Source organism: Petromyzon marinus, chromosome 4, assembly GCF_048934315.1.
Source record: "Petromyzon marinus isolate PM22_M1 ecotype Great Lakes invasive population chromosome 4, UKy_Petmar_22M1.pri1.0, whole genome shotgun sequence".
Taxonomy (NCBI): domain Eukaryota; kingdom Metazoa; phylum Chordata; class Hyperoartia; order Petromyzontiformes; family Petromyzontidae; genus Petromyzon; species Petromyzon marinus.
The window spans coordinates 18317416-18338220 of NC_133670.1; the positions used below are offsets into that span (position 1 = coordinate 18317416).

At 40.2% G+C, this 20805-nt stretch overlaps 1 protein-coding gene across 8 annotated transcripts in view; it reads left to right on the forward strand.

Moving 5' to 3' along the window:
* Window positions 1-888: 888 nt before the first annotated feature.
* The window catches only part of LOC116938550 (uncharacterized), a 58238-nt gene continuing 38321 nt past the window's right edge, over window positions 889-20805 (forward strand). For 5 of the 8 annotated variants that reach the window (XM_032945777.2, XM_032945786.2, XM_032945780.2 and 2 more), the window contains exons 1-3: window positions 889-1264; window positions 2353-2397; window positions 3401-3486. In XM_032945777.2, coding sequence (XP_032801668.2) covers window positions 3434-3486 — 53 coding nt within the window. In that variant the 5' untranslated portion in view covers window positions 889-1264; window positions 2353-2397; window positions 3401-3433. Of the gene's footprint in view, window positions 1265-2349; window positions 2398-3400; window positions 3487-20805 lie in introns of all 8 variants that reach the window. The other 3 variants (XM_032945778.2, XM_032945785.2, XM_032945779.2) reach the window with 3 other exon arrangements.

Genomic DNA, 20805 nt, shown 5'->3' on the forward strand with positions numbered 1-20805 from the left:
TCTCTGCAACCACTAACCGCCCATGAATGCAACTCTTACCACTTGAAAGGGCGGGGGATAAAGTTTAAAATAATCACCGCTAGATGCCTCTCCCAGCGCACAAACAGCCCCTAGCCTCAGCCATTCGCAAGACAACACTGCCTCAATGTTGGATAGGTCGCACGGTGCCCCAAGACTTGGCGCTACACTCTTGGCCCCCAAGATCACCCCCAGACATCATCACCACACCCTGCGACTTTTTCTCGTGGGGATACGTCAAAGATCTAAAAAAAATCTAGAATACGTCAAAGACCCGTGGTGTTTTGTGCCACCATTAGCGACTAATCTGGATGACCTCAAAAACAGAATCACGGCAGCGGTGATTTCAGTGGAAGAAGACACTTTGAGAGGCGTTTGGGACGAGTTCAACCATCATCTCGATCTTGTCCATACAGCAGGCGGAGGGCCACATAGAGCATTTATAAAATAGTTAGTAAAACTTGATAACTCGTTAAACCGTTTGTAACTTTTTTTGTGTTGTAACATGTTGCCATCGTGAAATACACTGCTTTGAAATTGGGTCAATCGCTTTGAAACAACCCTGTATTTGCGTCCTATAGATTTGCCCACGACAAGCCACTTCGTCGACCTATCATTTGCCATAGCCAGGTCGCTTCTGGAAAGGAAAAAAAGAGAAAGAACTAACATAGCCCAGTGGGCCTTACCCTGGTAAAATAAAAAAAATTAGTTGAGTTTATTAAGTACTGTGCTGCACGAATAAATCTGATGGTTTGTTTGGTAACCCCCCCAAACCACCACCACCACCACCCAGTCGCCCGGAGCTGGCATCAAATCTGAGCCACAGCGGGCGGGGACCCAAGCGGGGAGAGGCGCGGCACCGCCTCCTCCGCCTCCCCCTCCCCCCTGCCGCTCTCATCCACTCCACTCCCCTTCTCTCTCTCGCTCCTCCGCTTCCATAATCTCTCTCCTTCTCTCGCTCATCTGCTCCGTCGGCCCTTCGCACCGACAGGACTACGCAACAGTGACGGGCAAGAGACGGACGTACCGAGGTCCCGGCCCCACTGCCCGTCGAGTTGTGTTCACGCTCCCGCCCGTCCGTCCGTCCGCCCGTCTGCCTCCCGGCTTCCAGGGAGGAGTAAGAGACGGCAAACAGAGGCAGGCAGCAAGCAAAGCAAAGCAGCCTTTGGAGTTAAACAAGTTTTGTCTGGAGACCCGAGAAGACAATCCACGACTATCAACAACAACGACAACGTGACCGCCGCTGGTAATTGCTGCTTTGCACGCTGTTGACGGTTCACCCACCGCCTGTGAGCAGGTTGCAGGTGGGGAAGGGGAGCGAGAGAGAGGAGAGATCGAGGGGTTTGTTTGTTGACGATTTGTACTTTTCTTTTTAAATTATATTAATGTAAATAGGCGATGCTACTCGCTTGCACAGTGTTACGACGCTTGCGGTGCTACGAGGTCGCATTCGTAAAACAAACAAAAAAAAGCCTCTAAAGTTGTGCGTCGTGAGCAGAAACAAGTTTGCGTCGTCTGTGATGATGATGATGTGGTTGTTGTTGTTGATGATGGTAGTGGTGGTGGCGGCGGCGGGGTGTTCTGGCTCCCTTGTTTCTGTTTAATGATTGCACTCCGCGTTGTTGTTTGTAACATCTTTGTAGCCGCTACGTTGAACAAGTCGGATTGATAAGTAACTGATAACTTAGCACAAGTAGTGGTGGACGGGAGGAAGCGTGCGTGGCGTTTGTGGTTTATGTGGCTGTGTTATTGTTTGATTTTTAAAAAAATATATACCTCCTATTGTATTTTGCTGTAATTACAGTACTGTACTCTATTCGTGCGGGTAGTTGAAAGTAATGTGTATAGATTACAAGTCTATAGTTCTGAGTGAACAACTCAGAAACCTACGTGTCTTTTTCGTGGTAACGTTGACTTTATCTCCGTGGTAAATACATGTGGATGCTTTACGACTATGCTCATTTACATAGGTTTATAAGTGCTGTGTTTTACAGTATAAAGTACTACCACCGTGTGTGTGTGTGCAGACGGTGGGAGCGGTTTATTAGGAAATGTGATAGTGACTGACATATTTCTTTGCCTTTTCTACATACATGTAAATCGATGACACTCAAGCGCATGTAAAATAACTTTGCTGAATACAGTATGAGCATGTTATAATGCTTGAACAATGTATTGAGATGTTGTTTTTTTAATAATCACAATGGATGACGTGATTGTTATGGCTAGTGGCTTTTGACAATCGTCGATCCTCTGAGCAGTGTCCGCTCATTCTGGCTGACACGTGTACCATTGTTGTATTGTGTGTGTGTGTACCCGTGTGTGTGCAAGCAGGTTGTTGTTTCCCTCCCACCACCCCCCTTTAAAACTGCTGCCAAGGTGCTTACACATCTAACTTCGGTGTACACCGTACACAGAAGATTGCAACATCTTTCTACAAACACACACACACTTACTCACTGAGCGGTTTACTGCATTACGCCAAGAATGCAGTAAGTGGTCAGATCGTACACATTTGGTTATTCACCAAAAAAAAAATGCTATCGTACGTACTGATCACACACTTAAACTCACTTAGTCATATACTAAGGCGTGCCTTGATAATGTTAACTGGTTACTTGACTGAATGACCACCTCCATATTGATAGATGATTAAAAAAAATGAACGGATTCATCGCTGATGCGATTAATTACTCATCACGTACTAATCACTCATCAACAACCTGTTGTCAAGAGTGATTTTATATAATAACTTCACTGTGTAGTAATTTAATGGCGTTTACTGCACTCATTTAAACATCGTGTATTCGCGGTACAGGGGTTGCAAAATAAGTGCAGATGTATAAAAAGAGCATTGCCCAACTTAAGGAACGTGAAATTGCATGCAATAAAGTAGCAAACGTGTTACGTTGAACTGGCAATTGCAGTTACGTAGAAGTTGCGTTTTACGTAAGCATCACATTCAGCTATTGCCAGGTGCCCTTCACAAATGCATACCTGTCAACCTCTTATCAGTAGCCTACCTTATTACAGACCAAGTCAGACCTTATTGGTCACCTCGTACCTTTATAAATCTCAACGTTCATTCTAAAAAGTCCCATCACGAGGGAGAAAGACAGACAAATAGACAAAATATAGATTTTACTCGTATTGAAACGGTTGTACACTGTATGGACCTGAAAACTTCCCTGTACAATAATATGGGTAAACCGTATTGGTTGACACGGTATGCAAATGTGTGCACAACCTAGATCCATCCACAATTCCTTACACCCAACAGGATTTTGTTTCAAAGCCCTCTTTTGTTTGAGTGACCTGGAACAAAATCTGGAATGAAATGTTCTGGTCGTTTTTTTTCTATTTTGTTGTGTACGTGTGTCAGGTTTTCTCCAATCGGAGTTCTCAAACCCTGCCAATGGAAGCTGCTGCGGTGCCATCCCACGCACGATTGCCCCCCATCCCAGCTAGGTATGGATTTGTTGTTAAAGGGTACAGTACTTGTTGTATTCTTTGGTTCTTTCGGTAAAGTCATGTAGACAGAAAAAAGAATAATAAAAATAAAGTGAATAAAAATATCACGACGTTTCGATCGCAACACAAGCGGTCGTCATCAGGCAAAGGAGTCTGTCTCTAGAGGCTAACTGTTCATAAAGGTTTGGGGATGGGCCTAGCCCAAGTGTATCAGCAGCACCAGGAGCATGGGCGGTGCACCAATGCCATTGGAGCAACAATGCCAATGCAGCAGCAATGCCAATACAGCAAAGGGCCGCCAAGAAATCCCTGCACCCCGCTCCACACACCACAATGCTGACGGTGGAGGTTGATTGGCAAGAAAACTCAAGTCAAGTCATGACCCAAAGTGGTTGATGACATCTTTCCAATGATTGCTGAGTTTATAACCTTCCTCTCGGTTGAAATTGTCTCTGTGTCTGTATATATGGATGGCTTCATGAACGAATCTTTGTTGATAGCCAGTAGGCTTGCAATGTGCCTTCGTCTTAAAGAAAAATTTTTTTCGTGTGAGCCAGCCTGTATGTAACTTGTTTCGCACAGTACGTAGCCAACCGTTTATTTATCGTTGTTAAATAACAACCGCCACACCGGTAATTGTTTTCATTATCACTGGTTCCGAAAGTCAGTAACCGGTTATCGTTTAGAGTGGAATTTTAATGATTATCGTGCAGCACGTGCCAGCTTACAATACGGAACGGTGGTCTAAGCCACCGCTTGGAACATTTGTCCGGGTTTCTCAGTTTAAAAGATAAAGGTGCAACGCTACAATTGCTTGCTCACACCACTGCCAGTGTAAGGGCCTCCACTGGAGGGAGCTGTCGATGGGATTTGGTCTACTCTTACATGCCGAGCAGATGTCTTGGAAGAGCTGGGCGTACCCATACTTTACCCCACCGAACACAACCCGTCGATCGACGAGGCCAGTGGGCGAAGCTATACACCACAGTCAACTCTCTTCGTTTCTCCGTTAAAAAGTAACACTGTTATGTTTTATTGCTACACATTTATATATATGTATGGCAAACAGATGTTTTTTTTTTTCTGGCTTGCAATGCTGTTACGGGCAATGCAAAAACAATATTAACAACCCTAGATATTTTCACATGTTATATGGGTAAACCTTAGAATATGTAATTTGTAGGGTAAGGTATTTTATGCCGTTCATATTTATGTCTGTTATCTGTGTTTATATCTCAGCACATAGTTTATTTGCTTTGGCAAGTAACATGTATAAACAAACTCTTAATGCTCTGCCATGCTACAACAAGATGCCATATGTTTTGTTTGTAATGTAAACTCGTCATGCGATGAAGATATTTCTAACCTGAGGCCAAACGCAATTTTTCAAAAGTTACATTAATATCATTACTACATCCAGTGTATATGTGTGTAATGTAAGGACCCTTAAATTTTGGCTCAAATATGTGTTCTTGTTTTAATATATACGAAAGCTTTTGCATTTCAGCATGTTTCCTCACTCTTATTTTGTTTCAAAGGAATGGGGTACACTTAGAGCCCAATTCATTTGTTTGGAAATTATGCTTTTCATCCAGTTTCTGATGGAAATGTGCCGATGTCTCCCTAACCAACAATGGCACAATTCACCAAGGCAATGTCGTGGTCTGTTTAGTTAAATAGTGAATCTGGGTACTTTTGGTCTTTTAATGTCTGTGAAAACTCAAGGCGTGTTATATGTAAAGTGTCGTGTTTTGTTAATTATGATGTTTACTGATGTATGCCTTGCTATAGCGTATATATGTATTCATGGTTATGCACTTTAACTACTTATTTTATAATGACCCATTCTCTTGTTGAATCATAAGCATGGCAAACAACTGAGGACCTGGTTTTTTTTTGGATGAACACACAAGTAGCGGAATGTGTGGTATTCTCAGAGCAAGCGCTGGCAGGCAGGCAATGTGGGGATTGGGCTGACGGGCAGCATGATCTGATGGTGGTAAAGGCCATGGATGTTTGATCTTCTGAAATGGATGAGCACTGGGTTAGATAAAGGTCATTGCTACATGGAGAGTAACACTCCCTTTGGTGAAAGAGTAGGCTAGCCATGCTGTGGAAGTTTGATTGTTAACATATATATTTTATCTTATTATAAAGTACTGTATTGGTACAATTGTGCGGTGGTTAGTGCGTTGTGCTATAAATCTGGCAGTCTGAGTTTGATTCCTGTCTATGGCTAAGACCTGTGACGAGTGATACCTGAACCAGCCTGGCGCTTCACAAACCATACTGACCAGCATGGTGAAGTCGAGGCAAAAACCTCCATGACCGACATGGCGTGGGGTGGCCTTCATTTAACATCGGATTGACAAAGGACTATAAATATATGTTTAAAGTATCATAGTATATCCTGTGCTGAAAGAAAAACTGACGTGGTCACCAAAATAGAGCCACAGAAACACATTTTACAAGAATATATCCCCTATAAAAAATATTTGCAAAGTTGAACTCTGAAATATGCAATTTGCTTGGGGTATTGGCTTTATTGTCCATAAATGTAAATATTGGCATTTTAACAACTCATGGCATTAGTCGTTAGAATGTGTATACAATACACATGCCAACCTAGCTATAACATTACAATTTTTTTTAAAACTAAAAACTGGACTTGATCGCAGTAAGCTTATTCATTTGCTGTTTTATAGACAGGATGTGGTTTGGGTAGGGCTTTTAATGACCGAAAAATGTCTCCAGAAAGAGTAAACTACTTGTTCGACAAGTTAAACATCATTGTGCACAAAGCAGACATTGCATAAGTCCAGTAACATTGACAATGTTCATACACTCTGTTATTAACGCTTTCCAGTTTTAAAAACGTATACAGCACATCACAGGATATGTATACTGTATTTAGCAGCTCAATGCTTGATTGTTTCGGAGCACTGTCAGTGTGGAAGAGCCAAACGTGCACCTTTATAAATCACTGTAAAAAGTGTGGAACTTTGTTTAAATGCCTCCTGTTATTTAGTCATGGTTTGGACGATGAAGGGAAATATTTGAACGCCATCCACAATTTCGTCTTGTACTGACATTTTCAACAGAAAACAAAAATGCCCTTGTGGTGTGTGCAACTGCGTATGCAATGTAATACACCACGTTGTAGTGTCCGAGTCTTCATGTATGATTTTACTTTCATGTCGGCATACAGTTACAAGCATATTGTGCATATATTTTCATTTACTATTTACAGATAATATGCATTCATTCAAGAATTGTGACACAATTGGTCATATATTTTTCTTGACTAAATGTTCAAAGCACATTTATTGCAGTTTCCTTCCATAGTTGGTAATGGGAACATTAGACATTGTCCCAAAAATTTGACTAAATGGAACATTCGCCAACATTTGAATTGGACTCGTTACCTAAATTGCAGTGTTTTAATGCATTGTGCACTTAAATAACAGGGGTTGGTTTGTGACCAAGTGAGCCATAAAGTAATTTTGCATCATAATAATATCCACACGAATAATTGGTGACATTTCAACACAATTTGTTAATTGTTTTGAGCACTAAAGACAACTGTTCCAACATATGTATATTAGGAACGCATCTATTTTTGCCCAGCAACATAGCAGTTCATATTATAGATGTAAAATTATTTAAAACACCATAGAATTAAACATGCATTATTTATTATAATTTTGTGCTTTGGATGTGAAAATTGCTTTACAGCATGATCTGTAGTTAGAACTTTGTATAAAACAACTCTGAGAACTCTAGGCTTCTGAATATTGAATAATTTAGCTATTATGCAAAGGCTAACTAAACTAAATCTTTACATTTAGTGGCATGTTAAAAGTTGCTGGAGCCTAGGGCCCTAACTGTTATGAAAATATAAGGGAGTGCTGTGGCTGGTGTTGAAGTTTGACCTTGCTAGTGTTTACTTTTTGTAATAACTCGCTGGAACTTCAATGCAACGTTTTAAGTATTTGCTGATCCAGGGCTAAAAGAACACGTAATATAGTTGGACCTATAATACTTTTAGTGTTTGTGTAGTTGAACAGTACTGCATTTAATGTCAAGTGTTTCATTTCTGGAAGGTCTTGTACGATTCTGCTTCCATTTGTTTCATCAGTGTATATGGAATGATGTACTGTAATATAATATTGGTTTTAAAGAGCAGGCTCTCCGATACAGTAGTTCTTATTACAGATGTGTATGGTATTTCGTATTTTACTGTGAAGTGTTAGTGTCGTTTTGAGTAACCAGTTTTTCAGGTCTTCTAAAATATACACTTGGAGTACATTTTTAGCCACTGAGAAAATTGACAATCGTATTTCTAGTCAGAATCAGAACATTTATTTTTACGGGAGGAATCCAAAGAGCTCTATAACTCTTTTTGACAGATGTCAAGTAGTACTTGGTGGATTGAGAACTTTTATCACGTGCGTATCATTCGTTTTAAGACTTTATCTGTGGAGGAAACAAGGGTTGCTTATCGATTCAATGTATTTGAGCAGTTATTTATGGAATTGTCAATTCCCAAAATCATGGCATTGAAAATTTTATCCTGTTTGTTTTTTAGGAGTTATGCAACCAATTAGCATATTCAAACCGCATAATACGTTTTAATTTGTTTGGTCACGTGACAATCAATTGTATTCCATTTAAAAAAAAAACTTACAACCGTCTGAAATTAAGGCCTCACCATGCTCTGTCAGTTATGGGGATTGTTTGGTGATACTTCATCACGCTGGTCAGTGTGGGTTAATGAAGGTTGTTAAATTGATAAGAATGTTTTGCATGTTATTGATAATGCAATTTTTTAAATATATATTAACAACCCAAGAGTGAATTGTAGTGTGAAATATGTCTGCCAACAAATTAAAAGTCAGGAGTTATGGGAGTGTGGCAGAGTGCAGCGGGCTTAGCAGCTAGCGTGTGCATACTTGCCTGCTTCATTCATTCCATTTTATCCAGACACAGTAAATGGCTTCTTTCCAGCCAAGCCTGGTGAGCTCATAAAGTGCATTATGCACTGACAGGCACATTTTAACATGCAGTGCTGCCACTGTGAATTACAGGCGTGGTGTTTGTTTTGGTGCCTTTTGGTGAAATGCTACATCATAACGATGTGCAACTGGCAAAACATTCAAGACCCAAAATTGTGGGTTGTACCTGTGTGTGATGGTTTGCAAATAAAATTATTATTTGCATTATTGACCTGACACATTTAGAAAATATTACAAACAAGGGTTCCAGCGTCACACCTGTAAGTGGTGGATTGCAATAATAGAGGCTTTAAATACCCATACAAGCTGTGCAAAACAGTGTGGAGCAACTGCCCTGAGGCAGGGCTTGATGTTTTTGATCGTGAATTGTTCCAGTCTGGGTTCGGACGGAGGAGAAAGAATGCCATGCAAAGTTCAACAAAATGAGTTTACATTGACGGACGTCCAGTGCTGTCTTGACTTGTACGTCGCAGTCGTCACAAAGTGGATCAAAATTACATGTGAAACCTGGTTGTTTTTAACACTGTAGATCCAGTCTCTTCGTACAGCCAAGCATTAGGTCGTCAATTGTCAAATTAATGGAACCAGAAGCAGGTGTTACCTCATTTGTGTTGTTGATGTAAAAAAACACAGCACTTACAATGCATCTGGTGAATCCAGGATACTTTGCATTGTAATAATCAGCTGATTTTATAATGCATTGGCATACCATGAAAAGAACATGGTAGCAGAAAATACTGGATATATATAATAGTGTAAAACAAGACTCTAACTATAGATGTATGTAAAAAAATAATACCATATATGGTATAAAGAGTTTGTCTGTCAATATAACTGTGAAGTCAGCAGCCAACCAACCACACCCTCTTTCCTCTCACATTTGTTTTAAAAAGTGAAAACAAAAGTTAGGACATGTACTTATCTACCTCGTCATAGGCTACACCTGGGGAGTATACAGTTGTTTTATACTCTTAGTGGGTTTGTCTTTGAGTTTAGTGTTCCTGTCAATGTCAAAAATAAATGCAAGGGGTGAGTGGAATGGTGTGTGAGAAGAATGCTTGGCAGCACATTAAACATGGATGTGATTTGAGTTTGGTCAGAGTTTGAGTAAATGCTCCGAATGCATCAATTATTATCATTATCCATTCACTATTTTACTTTAAATGACAAATATGAAACTGTTCAATACAACAAGACCAGATTGAAGACTCCAACGTCTGGTACCCCAAATGAGCATTTCAGTATTGTGACATTTGTGAACAATGTGAATCTGGATTCATTCAGTTCAGTAAGCTATAGTGTGTGCCTGACTGTCTTGATGTATTATTTTGGAAGGTGGAAGTGATCGGATGTAAGGCGCTTAAGCTGAGTCAACGGAGCTAAGCCTGCGCTAAATTTGTTTTCACAATCTAAGTCGGGCATAGAATGGTACTAATATTATTGTTTTTTTCGGTAAAGTCACGTAGAAGGGAAATAATAAAAAATAAAACAATACAATTCTCACGACGTTTCGATTGCAACACAAGCATTCATCATCAGGTGTTAAAACCACTGTTTTCACACCTGATGATTGGTATAAAGAATGTTTGTCTGGCAAAGTGACTTTACCGAAAGAACCAAGAATATGAATCCCTGCAGTCACGAAAGCTTACATCTAAATTCAAGTCTGAAACGTTTACGATTTCGTTTAATGTTTAAAACCTTGTTAAACAAAAGTACAGCCACCATCGCCACCTAGAGCACGTGGTTTGCAGTGCATGCACACGTTAGGTGGCAAAGTAAAAACCAAAAAAACCTCAAACAATTTTTATTTATTTTACCAGGTAAGGCCCACTGAGCTACATAGCTCTTTTTCAGAAGACACCTGACCACAGGGAGAACATGTAAACTACAAAAATACAGGCGTCGGGGTTGGGATTGAATCCATGGCCACTTGTATACCGGGCGAGGCAGATAACATCTCGCCATTGGGGTGCCAGAGGCAAGATGTATTTTGTAACGGTGTGTAGGTCCATTATCCCTCTATAGCTCTCTCTGTTTTGTGTTTTTTCTTCGTGTTGTGCTTTTTCTCAGTCCGTTTTTTTGTCACTTTTGCTTTATTTTGCTCCATTTTTTTCCATTTTTTATTAATTTATTGTGTGATTTTGTATTCTTTGGGAACATCTACAAACACCTCAACAGTGACTACAGTGCAGCACAACACTACATACATATGGTACTAATTAGTTTTTATAGTGTTATTTATTTAATAACATTTACACTTTAAATATGTTAAATGGAATAGAATCTACCCTAATAGGTGCAAGTGAGAATTCTAGCAACAGCATTTTGTATACATTGGAGTTTGGAAATCAAGAATTTGGGGAGTCCTTAGAGAAGATAATTGCATTAGTTGAGTTGGGATGTACTTATGCTTTTTTAACTTCTATGTAGTCACATGCACTGGTGGAGCCAGTGGGGGGGGGGGGGGGGGGTGACACGTGCCCCCCCAATGATCCGATCGAAATCCCTAATTTCTATCGTATCATTGGGGTTTATTAGTAATAAATCGGAATTTTGCGACCCCCACTGCCACTGTGTAGCATATTATTACGTGCCAGGGACTCTATGAGATGATCGGACAATAGTCTGAGTCCATAATTGGCAATAAGTAACGGCAAAGCAGTAATAAGTGACTCACAAAATTGTGCGCAGTTGCGTATACACCACACGACTTACCTTCAGCGAGCGCGATGCCGATCACACACGGTTCGAATTCGACCCTCGATCGATGGCTGCGCCATCGCCGCACACGCGTCAAATAAAATGCAAGGCACAAGTCCTTACTTACTAACAACTCCTTACTTACTAACAACTCCTCTATCATTTTTCATTGCTGGAGGGGTTGCCCCCCCCCCCCTACCTGAAAATCCTGGCTCTGCCATTGGTCACATGTGGTAATTGGCGGTGTGATGTGGTGAATGCATGGATGTGGGTTTCAGTGGTAATGAGGGAGACACTGTGCAGATGGAGACGTGGGAAGAGAATGAGAGCTCGGAATTAATGACAATCCCAAAGTTTAGCAACATCTTTTCCAGTGCAATTTCAAGAGTTTAGGAGCGTAATGGTCAAACTGTCGTCTCGGGGTGAGGAACCTATGACTCCTAGGTCAGATGGTGTCTGTGATTAATATGATTACACTAGCCTTTTGCCCGTCCAAGGACGGGTGTATTTCAGTAAATCTGAAAGTTGCAAGCAAAAAGCAGACCGCGACGTGATATTCATTGCATCAATTTGTGTGCAATTTGTAAGGCCGCGGTGACACAGACTTATTTAATTTAAAGGTTATAATCCCTTGTTCATCATGACGTCCTTTTTACTTCTATGTCTCAATAGCGTTACGGAGATTGCGTGACGTGAAAGTTCTGCCTTTGTAGTGAGGGTTGTCAGTTGACGCTGAGGAGAGGGGGAGGAGGCGCCTCGCCTCCCATGTGGAATGACGTCACCCGCTAATTATTATTAATGGAGGGGGGGGGGTTGTCCATTTGAAAGACGTCACCTCTTCATGATTATTAATGAGGGGGGCTGTTTGATGTGGAGTGACATCACCTGCTCATGATTATTAATGAGGAGGGGGGGGTGCTACATGTGGAGTGACGTCACCCGCTCATGATTATTAATGCGGGGAGGGGGGGGTGCTACATGTGGAGTGACATCACCTGTTCATGATTATTAATGAGGAGGGCTGGCCGACGTGGAGTGACGTCACGCTCGGGACACAGACATTCTTGGCTCATGGTAGTAAATTAACCTCCCTCTGGTCATCGCACCTGATAGTCACAGTGATGACATCACCTTTATTGAATTTAAGACCGGAAACAGGAAGACTTCTTCACAATTCTGACAAATTGCCTGATGAAGCTGGTTGTAATCACCAACCGAAACGTCATACTCAAATTGTAAATGTTGTGGGTTTACTCTCCAACACACCGGTGTGCTGAAGTAGTAACGAATCAGCACGTTTTGTTTATGTGAGAAACCTTACTACTTGGCTGCATCAGGTGGTGGTGGGTTAACAACACATGTATTTACGTGAGCTAACCCAAAAACAACTTTCATGTCTGTGACTTCATTTCATATGGCAGCACCAAATGATACGTGTCCATCACTGCAGATACCTTAGCTGCACTAATTGGGAATATTTTCTACCTAGCTATACTGTGCTTCAATTATATTATTAGCCACACTCAGTCACTTAGTCACTGCAAGCATCTGCTTATGCTCAGTTTATGTGTGCATACATGTGTTGTGTTATTATATGGTGTGTAAATGTGTGGCACGCAGAAGATATTTTAAAATTCTATTTGTCCCTTAGAAAATGTTCCCCGCCACAGCTTTACTTGGTGTTGTGTTTTGGTTGATGATGAATACTTAGGTTTTGGCAATGTTTTACTTGAGAAAGTAAGAACAATCCAGGATGAGACCATGTGAAGACAGAAGGTTTAGGTTTGGTTAATAGAGTCAATGGCAACGTAGAGCTGGGTGTCGTCACTATAGATGGGAAGTCCTCAAGGATTTAAGTGGCCTATGATGTAAAAGGGAACAGAAACATTTTGGAGAAGTAATTGGGAGAGGTCCAAGGTCTTAAGAGAGAGGAAGGTCATTTACCATCTAGAGGAGAGCCGTTTTAGTAGAATGGTCAGTATAATGTCCTTGGCAACACCCATACTCTACTGGGTCTTGGGAGACCATGGAAGGAGGTGGGAAAACATAAAATTTTCTAGGACTTTACAAGACAATGGGAAGTTTGAGATGATTTAGACAATTTTCAGGGATATTGGGGTACATTGTTATTTTTTTTAGGATGGGAGTGACAGAAGCAGTCTTTTAGAATTGGAGAGGTGGGAGAACAACTCCTCCCAGGACTTTACAAGACAATGAGAAATTTTAGATGGTTTGGACACTTTTCATGGATATTGGGATAATTTTTTTTTATTTTTTTAGGGTGGGAGTGACAGAAGTAGTCTTTTAGAATTCAAGTAAGGGTACCGGATGGGATGGAGGCATTAACTAAACTAAACTGGTAATTTTGGGTGCCAGGGTTGGTAGGTAGTCAGGGATGAGCTTGGTGGGCGAAGGATTGATAAAGATGATTTTAGTGAAAATGTTTCTGGTGGTGGGCTGACGGATGTCAAGGGCAGATTGTGGGGAGATGAGCAGATAGGTAATCGGAGTACACCAGAATGGCATTGCCTGATTGCCTAGACATTTTCAGAGAACGTGTAGCATTCTCCACACTTGGCAATTGATGTAGCAGTGGAGGAAGCTGAAGTCTTGAGGTCGCCTGAGGGAGATAATAGTCCTGAAATAGAATGTAGGTTTTCCAGCACCAACTGCAGTCAAGGCAGAGTAGAAGTCTGATTTGGATGTTGCCATATCTGACTTATAAGCTTGATGTATCTGGTAGTGGATTTCAACCATAATACTGGTCTTTTGGGTTAGATAGCATATAAATATATAAATGTGTCGTTAAACCCGCCAACACCTGGCAGCCAATTAATAAGGTTTGTCACGCAAACAGAACATGCTAATTCGTTACTAATACAGCACACCGGTGGTGGTGGGTTTCATGACACATTTATATATTTACACGATCTAACCCAAAATACCTGTATTATGGATGATATTAGAGGCGAAAGCCTACGTGTTAAAGTGGATTTCAAAGCTGGATTTCTTGTAATGTTTACTATTGATTTTCTGCTCACAGGGCATGAGTTTATATTCATGGTTCTTTCGGTAAAGTCACGTTGAAGGGAAACAATAAAATAATAAAATATATATATAAAAACAGTGGTAATATTTTATTATTTTGTTTCCCTTCAACGTGACTTTACCGAAAGAACCAAGAATATGAATCACTGCAGTCACGAAAGCTTTAAAACAAAATTTAGGGCATGCGTTTGTTTAAGCAAATAAACTGCAGGATCTGTTTTAGCATCCGTGTTAGTACTGTAGCTGATAGATGTGGAGGGATGTGAAGAACATACAAAGCTGTTTAGTATAGAGTTTTAATGGCTTTAGAACCAGTGACATTTCATTTGTGACAAGTGTGCACAAGTCCCCCCCCCCCTCCAAGTATTATTTTATTAAATAATAACGTCCAGCCATTTGAAAAACTGTGAACGAATTTAGAGCCCTGTATGAAGGCGTCCCCATGGCGTCTAGTCCATGGGGATTGTTTGATCATATTTTGCCAAGCAGGCCTGTGCGGGATACTGAAGGGGGAAATGGGGTGACCAGGGCCGATCTACTGATATCAGCGATGGCCGGGAAATTAACTTAGGTCACGAGCTTCATAGTGCAGCAGCTTTTGGCTAACCATCGAACAAAAACGGCCACTGCATTGCGCGCTTTCAGATGTGCTTCTGCGGCCGTTTGGAATGCTCTACTAGAGCCATGCACTTTTAAGTCTAGATTGAAAACTCATTTCTTGAGAGCGACTTTTTTGCGTTAAATTTGTTGTCCTTTCTCATACCTCTCATGAGCATGGCTGGATATGTACGGTGTGAGAAAGGAGTTCTCCATACATAAACTGACCACTGAGTCACAGTGCTTTCCTGTAACTTCATTGTCGACTAAATGCAATGTATTGAATCAACGGTATCTGCCCAGGGAAAATGTTTATTTAATTTCTGGATAAGAAAACAGTGCATTTGCATTATGATACGATGAATACATTTAACCTTTAATTTTCCCTTGCTTGAGTGTAATGCACAATGCTGTATATCAGTACTGTACGATTATCCCAATAAGATTGGTTTTGGGAGTTTGTTGTTACAGTCATTCCTACTTGACAAAACACACAATGAAAATGTTGTGGCTTGCATCGCATGCCATGTGACTTTCATGTGCATTTTTTGTCTGTAGAACTGTTCAGATGCTTCCAACAAAACACACATTGTCTTAGTTATCTCTTGAATTCCACCAGCCATGCATGCTCCGACCACATTGCTTTAATACTGAATTCGTTTGTTTATTGGTGCGCTGTGACCAACCGGCATGAAGCCCACATGATCATATACACCCTTATTGTACTTATTAAAATCACTACATAGAGCCAACAACCAAATATTTATCCAAGTAGCTATATTGTGTTGTATATTCATTTCGGTAACCTGAAAATTCAAATCTTGCTCAAGTAGATTTTTTTTACCCAGTGGAGGGCCTCCCACTTGAGTCGGTGAAATGAGAGCATCAACTGCTGAGCAAGAAGAAAACATTTGAGTCGGTTTGGTTTTCAATAATGTAATGTGTTTACTTTTCTTAATCCACTTGCTCGTATACTTTTAACGTTCTTCTAAACACCTGAATTCCGCATTGTGATATTTTTTAAATTCAAAGTTTAATAATGGTAGTGTTGTGGTTGGCCCTGTAGTGTATGCCATTTTTGTGATGAAATCTCATTTAATTTTTTTTCATAAGAAACCATGTATTTGTCAAATGCAGGCCTGGAAAAAAATATTAGAATGCCTTCTCATTGTCACAGTTAATGGAAAATATGAGATGTGAGCTCATGTTGTGTCACGTGAGAGGGAGGGTCCAAAAAAAAAGGTCACCACCATATAGCTACATTTCAGTCAGATGACACACAGATTGGTTTGAGATGGGCAATTGTCCTTGTCCTCAAGACCGCTGCTTACATATTCAACACAGTTTCCATGATGGGGAAAATACAGCAGCTGTGCATCACGGGTTTTCCATAATGAATGATCATCCATAAAACAGCCCCGAGCAAGAAAAAACAGTGGTCGACAAGGGTAGACGTGGCCATGGCAGCAAAGGCATAGAAGAGTTCGTAATGACAAACAGGCATGCATCTGCCCCTATTTTAAGTGCTTCTGCATTTAATATTTGCCACGCTGATCTCATGTCCTTGCATTTTGTACACAACGAACTGTCCTGTGCCAATTTAGGCCAGACACTATGCATTTACCAGCGGTACCGTGTTCCATGTTACCAGATATTGTGTGCTTAATTTTTGTTAAAGTTTTTGTTACATATAAGCTGGACAAGGTGAAAAATAAAACACTGTCCTCTTGGTTATTGCCTAAATATTTCTGCTCCTACCTGTTGGAAGAAGCTGCATGCTGTAAAATTTTCACGGGTTAATATTCTGAACTCAACTGTTTAAACATATGTCCCCACATAAGCAAGTCTGAATAATACATGTTCGATTGAGACTTTTCCTTATTTATTTTATAAGAGAAACAAAATGCCTTTTCCTTTCCCGTGTGCCCGAGGGTACATTGTTTCAAATACATAATGTATAATCTTAAAATTTGAAAAATGTTTCCATGATGAAGTTGCCTTTGTTACTTTGCTTTTATGAAATTGGCTACAGAATTGTGGAATAACTCACATCATGTAATTAGGCTACAGTGAACCCACTGACTGGAAACACCTCATTGCTTGCATTTATCAATGAATTAATTACATTGATTGGTTGTTTGCATGTTTAAAAGTGCAGTAATATATTGCCTTTACAGTTAACTTAATTTTTTTTGTATGCAATGTAGTGTGAAATGTTAAATAAGCATTGTTAAAAAAATATATCCCTTTTTATATAATTGCACAACAATTTATTTCTGCAAAAATATCGTTCATGTTCTGGAAAATGCTATTTTGTTCTAAAGTATTTTAATATTATAAAAGGTTATTTTAAAGCTATGAAATGTTTTCATTCGCCAGATTGAAATATTTCACTTTATTACAGTATTATTTGTGTAACGTTTTACAAGTCACAATTCATGTGCATGGTTTGGTCATTTCCTCAGTCCGCATGGATTAACATTCCATGCATTCCCAGTGCAGCACTCTGGATATTCATTAAGTAAAATTTACTTGGCACTAAGTAAACGGTTAAGGAATAATCAATAAAGGCTATCTAACAAGCATTTAATGATCAAATAGTCTAAAGGATTAAAAACAACTCCCTAGAATTAATTTCAAGAAGCCTACTGACATCAAATACTGTATTTTAAAAAATTCTGAGAGTATTTTCATACTTTGACCATCACTGCAAGGTACATAGCAATTTGTATTACGTGTAATGTATCATGTTGTGAAACTATTTAAATAATGTACTTAATATGCAATTAAATTGTGGTACATGTCTTTGCCCTGTTTTTAAAACGCATGCTACACACTAGAATTAAGTCAAGAATTAATGTATTTGTTTATATTTTGGTGTTATGAGCCCCTGTAATGTATTATTGCTCTTGAAGAAATGAGTATGGGAACTAGGGTACATTTTTGTAAGGTATATGAGGACACAAATCCAACATTATAATTATGTTAGTCTTATAATTCGTGCTACATCGATAAAAATGTGTAAGTGGTGGCTGTGTATTATTCCGAATGGCTGGGGGCAGTGCAGGTGTTAAGGCAATTACAAATTGCAGAGCCGTGCCATGATGCTGTAGGCAAGTACAACTGAAAACAACAAGGACTACATGTGTGCACTATTTAGTGCTGGATAGTGCAATTGTCAAACTTTTTTTCATTTCACTGATGAGAATCTTTTCTAAATCTATAAAATCCCGTGTTAAGAGATGGCCGGTGCCTCGGTGGTCAGTGCTGAGCTGGCACCGCTGAAAACCTGGGTTGGGATCCAGGCAGTTGCCTGTGATTAAACCTGGTTCTCAAGTGGAGCGAAACTGGCTCGCTCCCAGTCCAGTCCCCAATGACTGGACCAAATATTATTGTATTGAATTTGGCAAAATTCCAAATCTGAGAATTTAAAGGATGAAATGGGGCGCCAAGGTGGCGAGATGTTAACTACTTCACCTGGTTTTCAGGAGATCGTGGGTTCGATATGGACCTTGAAACTTGTATACTGTACTTGGAGTTTACATGTTCTCCCTGTGATCGCGTGGATTTTTCTCCGGGTTCTCCGGGTTTTCCCTCCACATTTTGAAACGTGTGTTTAGAGTCTTTGGCTGCGAAAATGTCTACATGATAAGCCACTTCGTTGAGCTATCTTTTGTGGCCAGATCGCTTCTGTTAAAAAGAGCTGTATAGTTTAGTGGGCCTTACCTCATAAAATAAAAAAAATAGTTTAGTTTAAATATCAGTTTTACTGTCATGTGACGAACACTACTCTCATACAGAGCAAATAGGAATGTCCTGCTGCCTACTCTGGGTCCCGGAGGTCACTTGCTTGAAGTGTAAAATGTGATATCTACTTTCGTTGGTCATTCTATAATTCGATGAGTTGCTCTGCAAGAGATCTGAATGGATACTTCTCATTGTGTGATACTGCCTTCTGTTTTCTTGCACAGTATTGGTCATTGGACTTGGAATGCTGACGATTTTGATACAGTAGTTTGACTCAGGGTTGATAAATAATATGGCAGCACAGGAATATGCAGAAAAATATGAAATATAACCGTTAACAAGTGTATAGTAGTTAAAAGTACAATATTGACCTCGAAATTATAAAGCTTCGGTTAATATGTGCACGTGAGTACAAAAGTCACAAGCGCAACTGAAACCTATTACCTTTTGATTTCCTCAGGAATTCAATCTATATCTTTTCTTGTTTATTGTCCCTTGCCAATGTGATTTGAACTTTGGCCCCACATCATTCCTGTCATCCATTAATAGAGCATTTGGAATAATTCACAGTGGGAGTGCGTAAGTAGGGGGTCAACCCCACCCCACCCCCTCCCCCCCCCCAAAAAAAAAATCGAACACCTTTATTAATTAATTTTCGGTAGTTCACAATTAAGATTCAAACATAAATTAATTCTATGCACCCGCGATTCCTAATGTGACTTACAAAGCGAACCCCTGCCCCCACCCCCCCCCCGAAATATACAAGTCAAACTCCACCTGCGGAGGTCACCCAGCTCATCGTGAGCTCGCTCTCTCTCTCTCTGTGTGTGTGTACACTGTATGGTGGAGTGCTCTAACGTTGCCCGCACTTGAAGCGTCCCCACTTGTAGAGAAATTCGCGTGGCGTGTGGCCCCGTCCGGAACAGGCGCAACTCAAGAGCCTTCTCCACACACCAGAGCAGCCCCCTCCCCGCCGCACACGCCACACCACAGGGGTCTCTCTTCACTTTTAATCATCGCTCAAATGCCACTCGGTGTGCACCGAATAAGGGAATGGGGATGATGTAAGATCAGTTTACGTGCGGCCCAAATTGGTTCTTTTCACGCAAATTGTCCACGCCCTGTTGTAGGAAAGAAAAACGTGTAAGGCAACTTTTTATATATTTATCCGGTGAGCTGTGTCTAATAAAGTATGCAGTTTACAGTGCTGAAACGCTTCTTTAAAGCTTAACATTAAGTTGGTGTGTGTTTTTTAAACTAATCTTTTTTTTACTCTCAAAATTAATTTGAGCTCGATAAAAAATAATTACGGGCTTTTATTTAATTTTACTGCCATCATGCTCCGATAATAAACACCCAATAAATTCCGGCTGCCATCACAACAGAAGCATGGTATTGTGCTCCACTGTTGCTATGGCCACGGCTCTCGTTAGATGATTTTCTAAGCTGTTAATCCAGGCTGGGAGGGCCCTTCATTAGATGTGTTCTCATTGATCTTACTGTTACATGGACAATATACACGAGTGGTCATGTTCACGAGCCAACTTTACACCAAAGCATGCGTGTAGTGTTGCTGCTGATAAGTCAATTGCGAAGATTCTAAATGTGGCATTGCTATTGGCACAATTTCCTTAGTGCTTTGTGTTGGCTGACATATAATTAAAGCCCACGCATGGCTTTGTTTAGGTTAAAGCATGCACGGACAAGCGAACACATGGAGCTTGTGTTGCATTACCTATATACAATATTGGTTATAACTTTGATGGGTTTTTTTTTTCTGTTGTATGTCATAGAATTTATTTTTTTACAAATGTATTAATGCGTTGAAGAAAGTTTGTTAGTCAGACTTCGGAGAAATAAGTTTATACCTATGTCATTGATACATAGACAAACAGCTTTTTTTCTCAATTTTCAATATAGCAAGCCAACGTCAATTCTTGTAGCCCAGGAGTTATCCTGATTTATAATCCGCTTTACATTAGCACTTACAATGCAGAATCGACAATTAGATTGAAACGAGATTAAAGTAGGCTGGGAAATGTATTCAAACAAGTACTAGTTTGTCTTCTGCAATGCTGTGGGCACCCGATAAAAAGTGAAGTTATTTGAATTGTGTGCCAATGGCTGGGGTCGTTTCAATAGCTGCTGCACAGCTGTTGTGGGTTCGTTCCACTGGGTTTGAGGATTGGGGAACAGTTCTGTATCC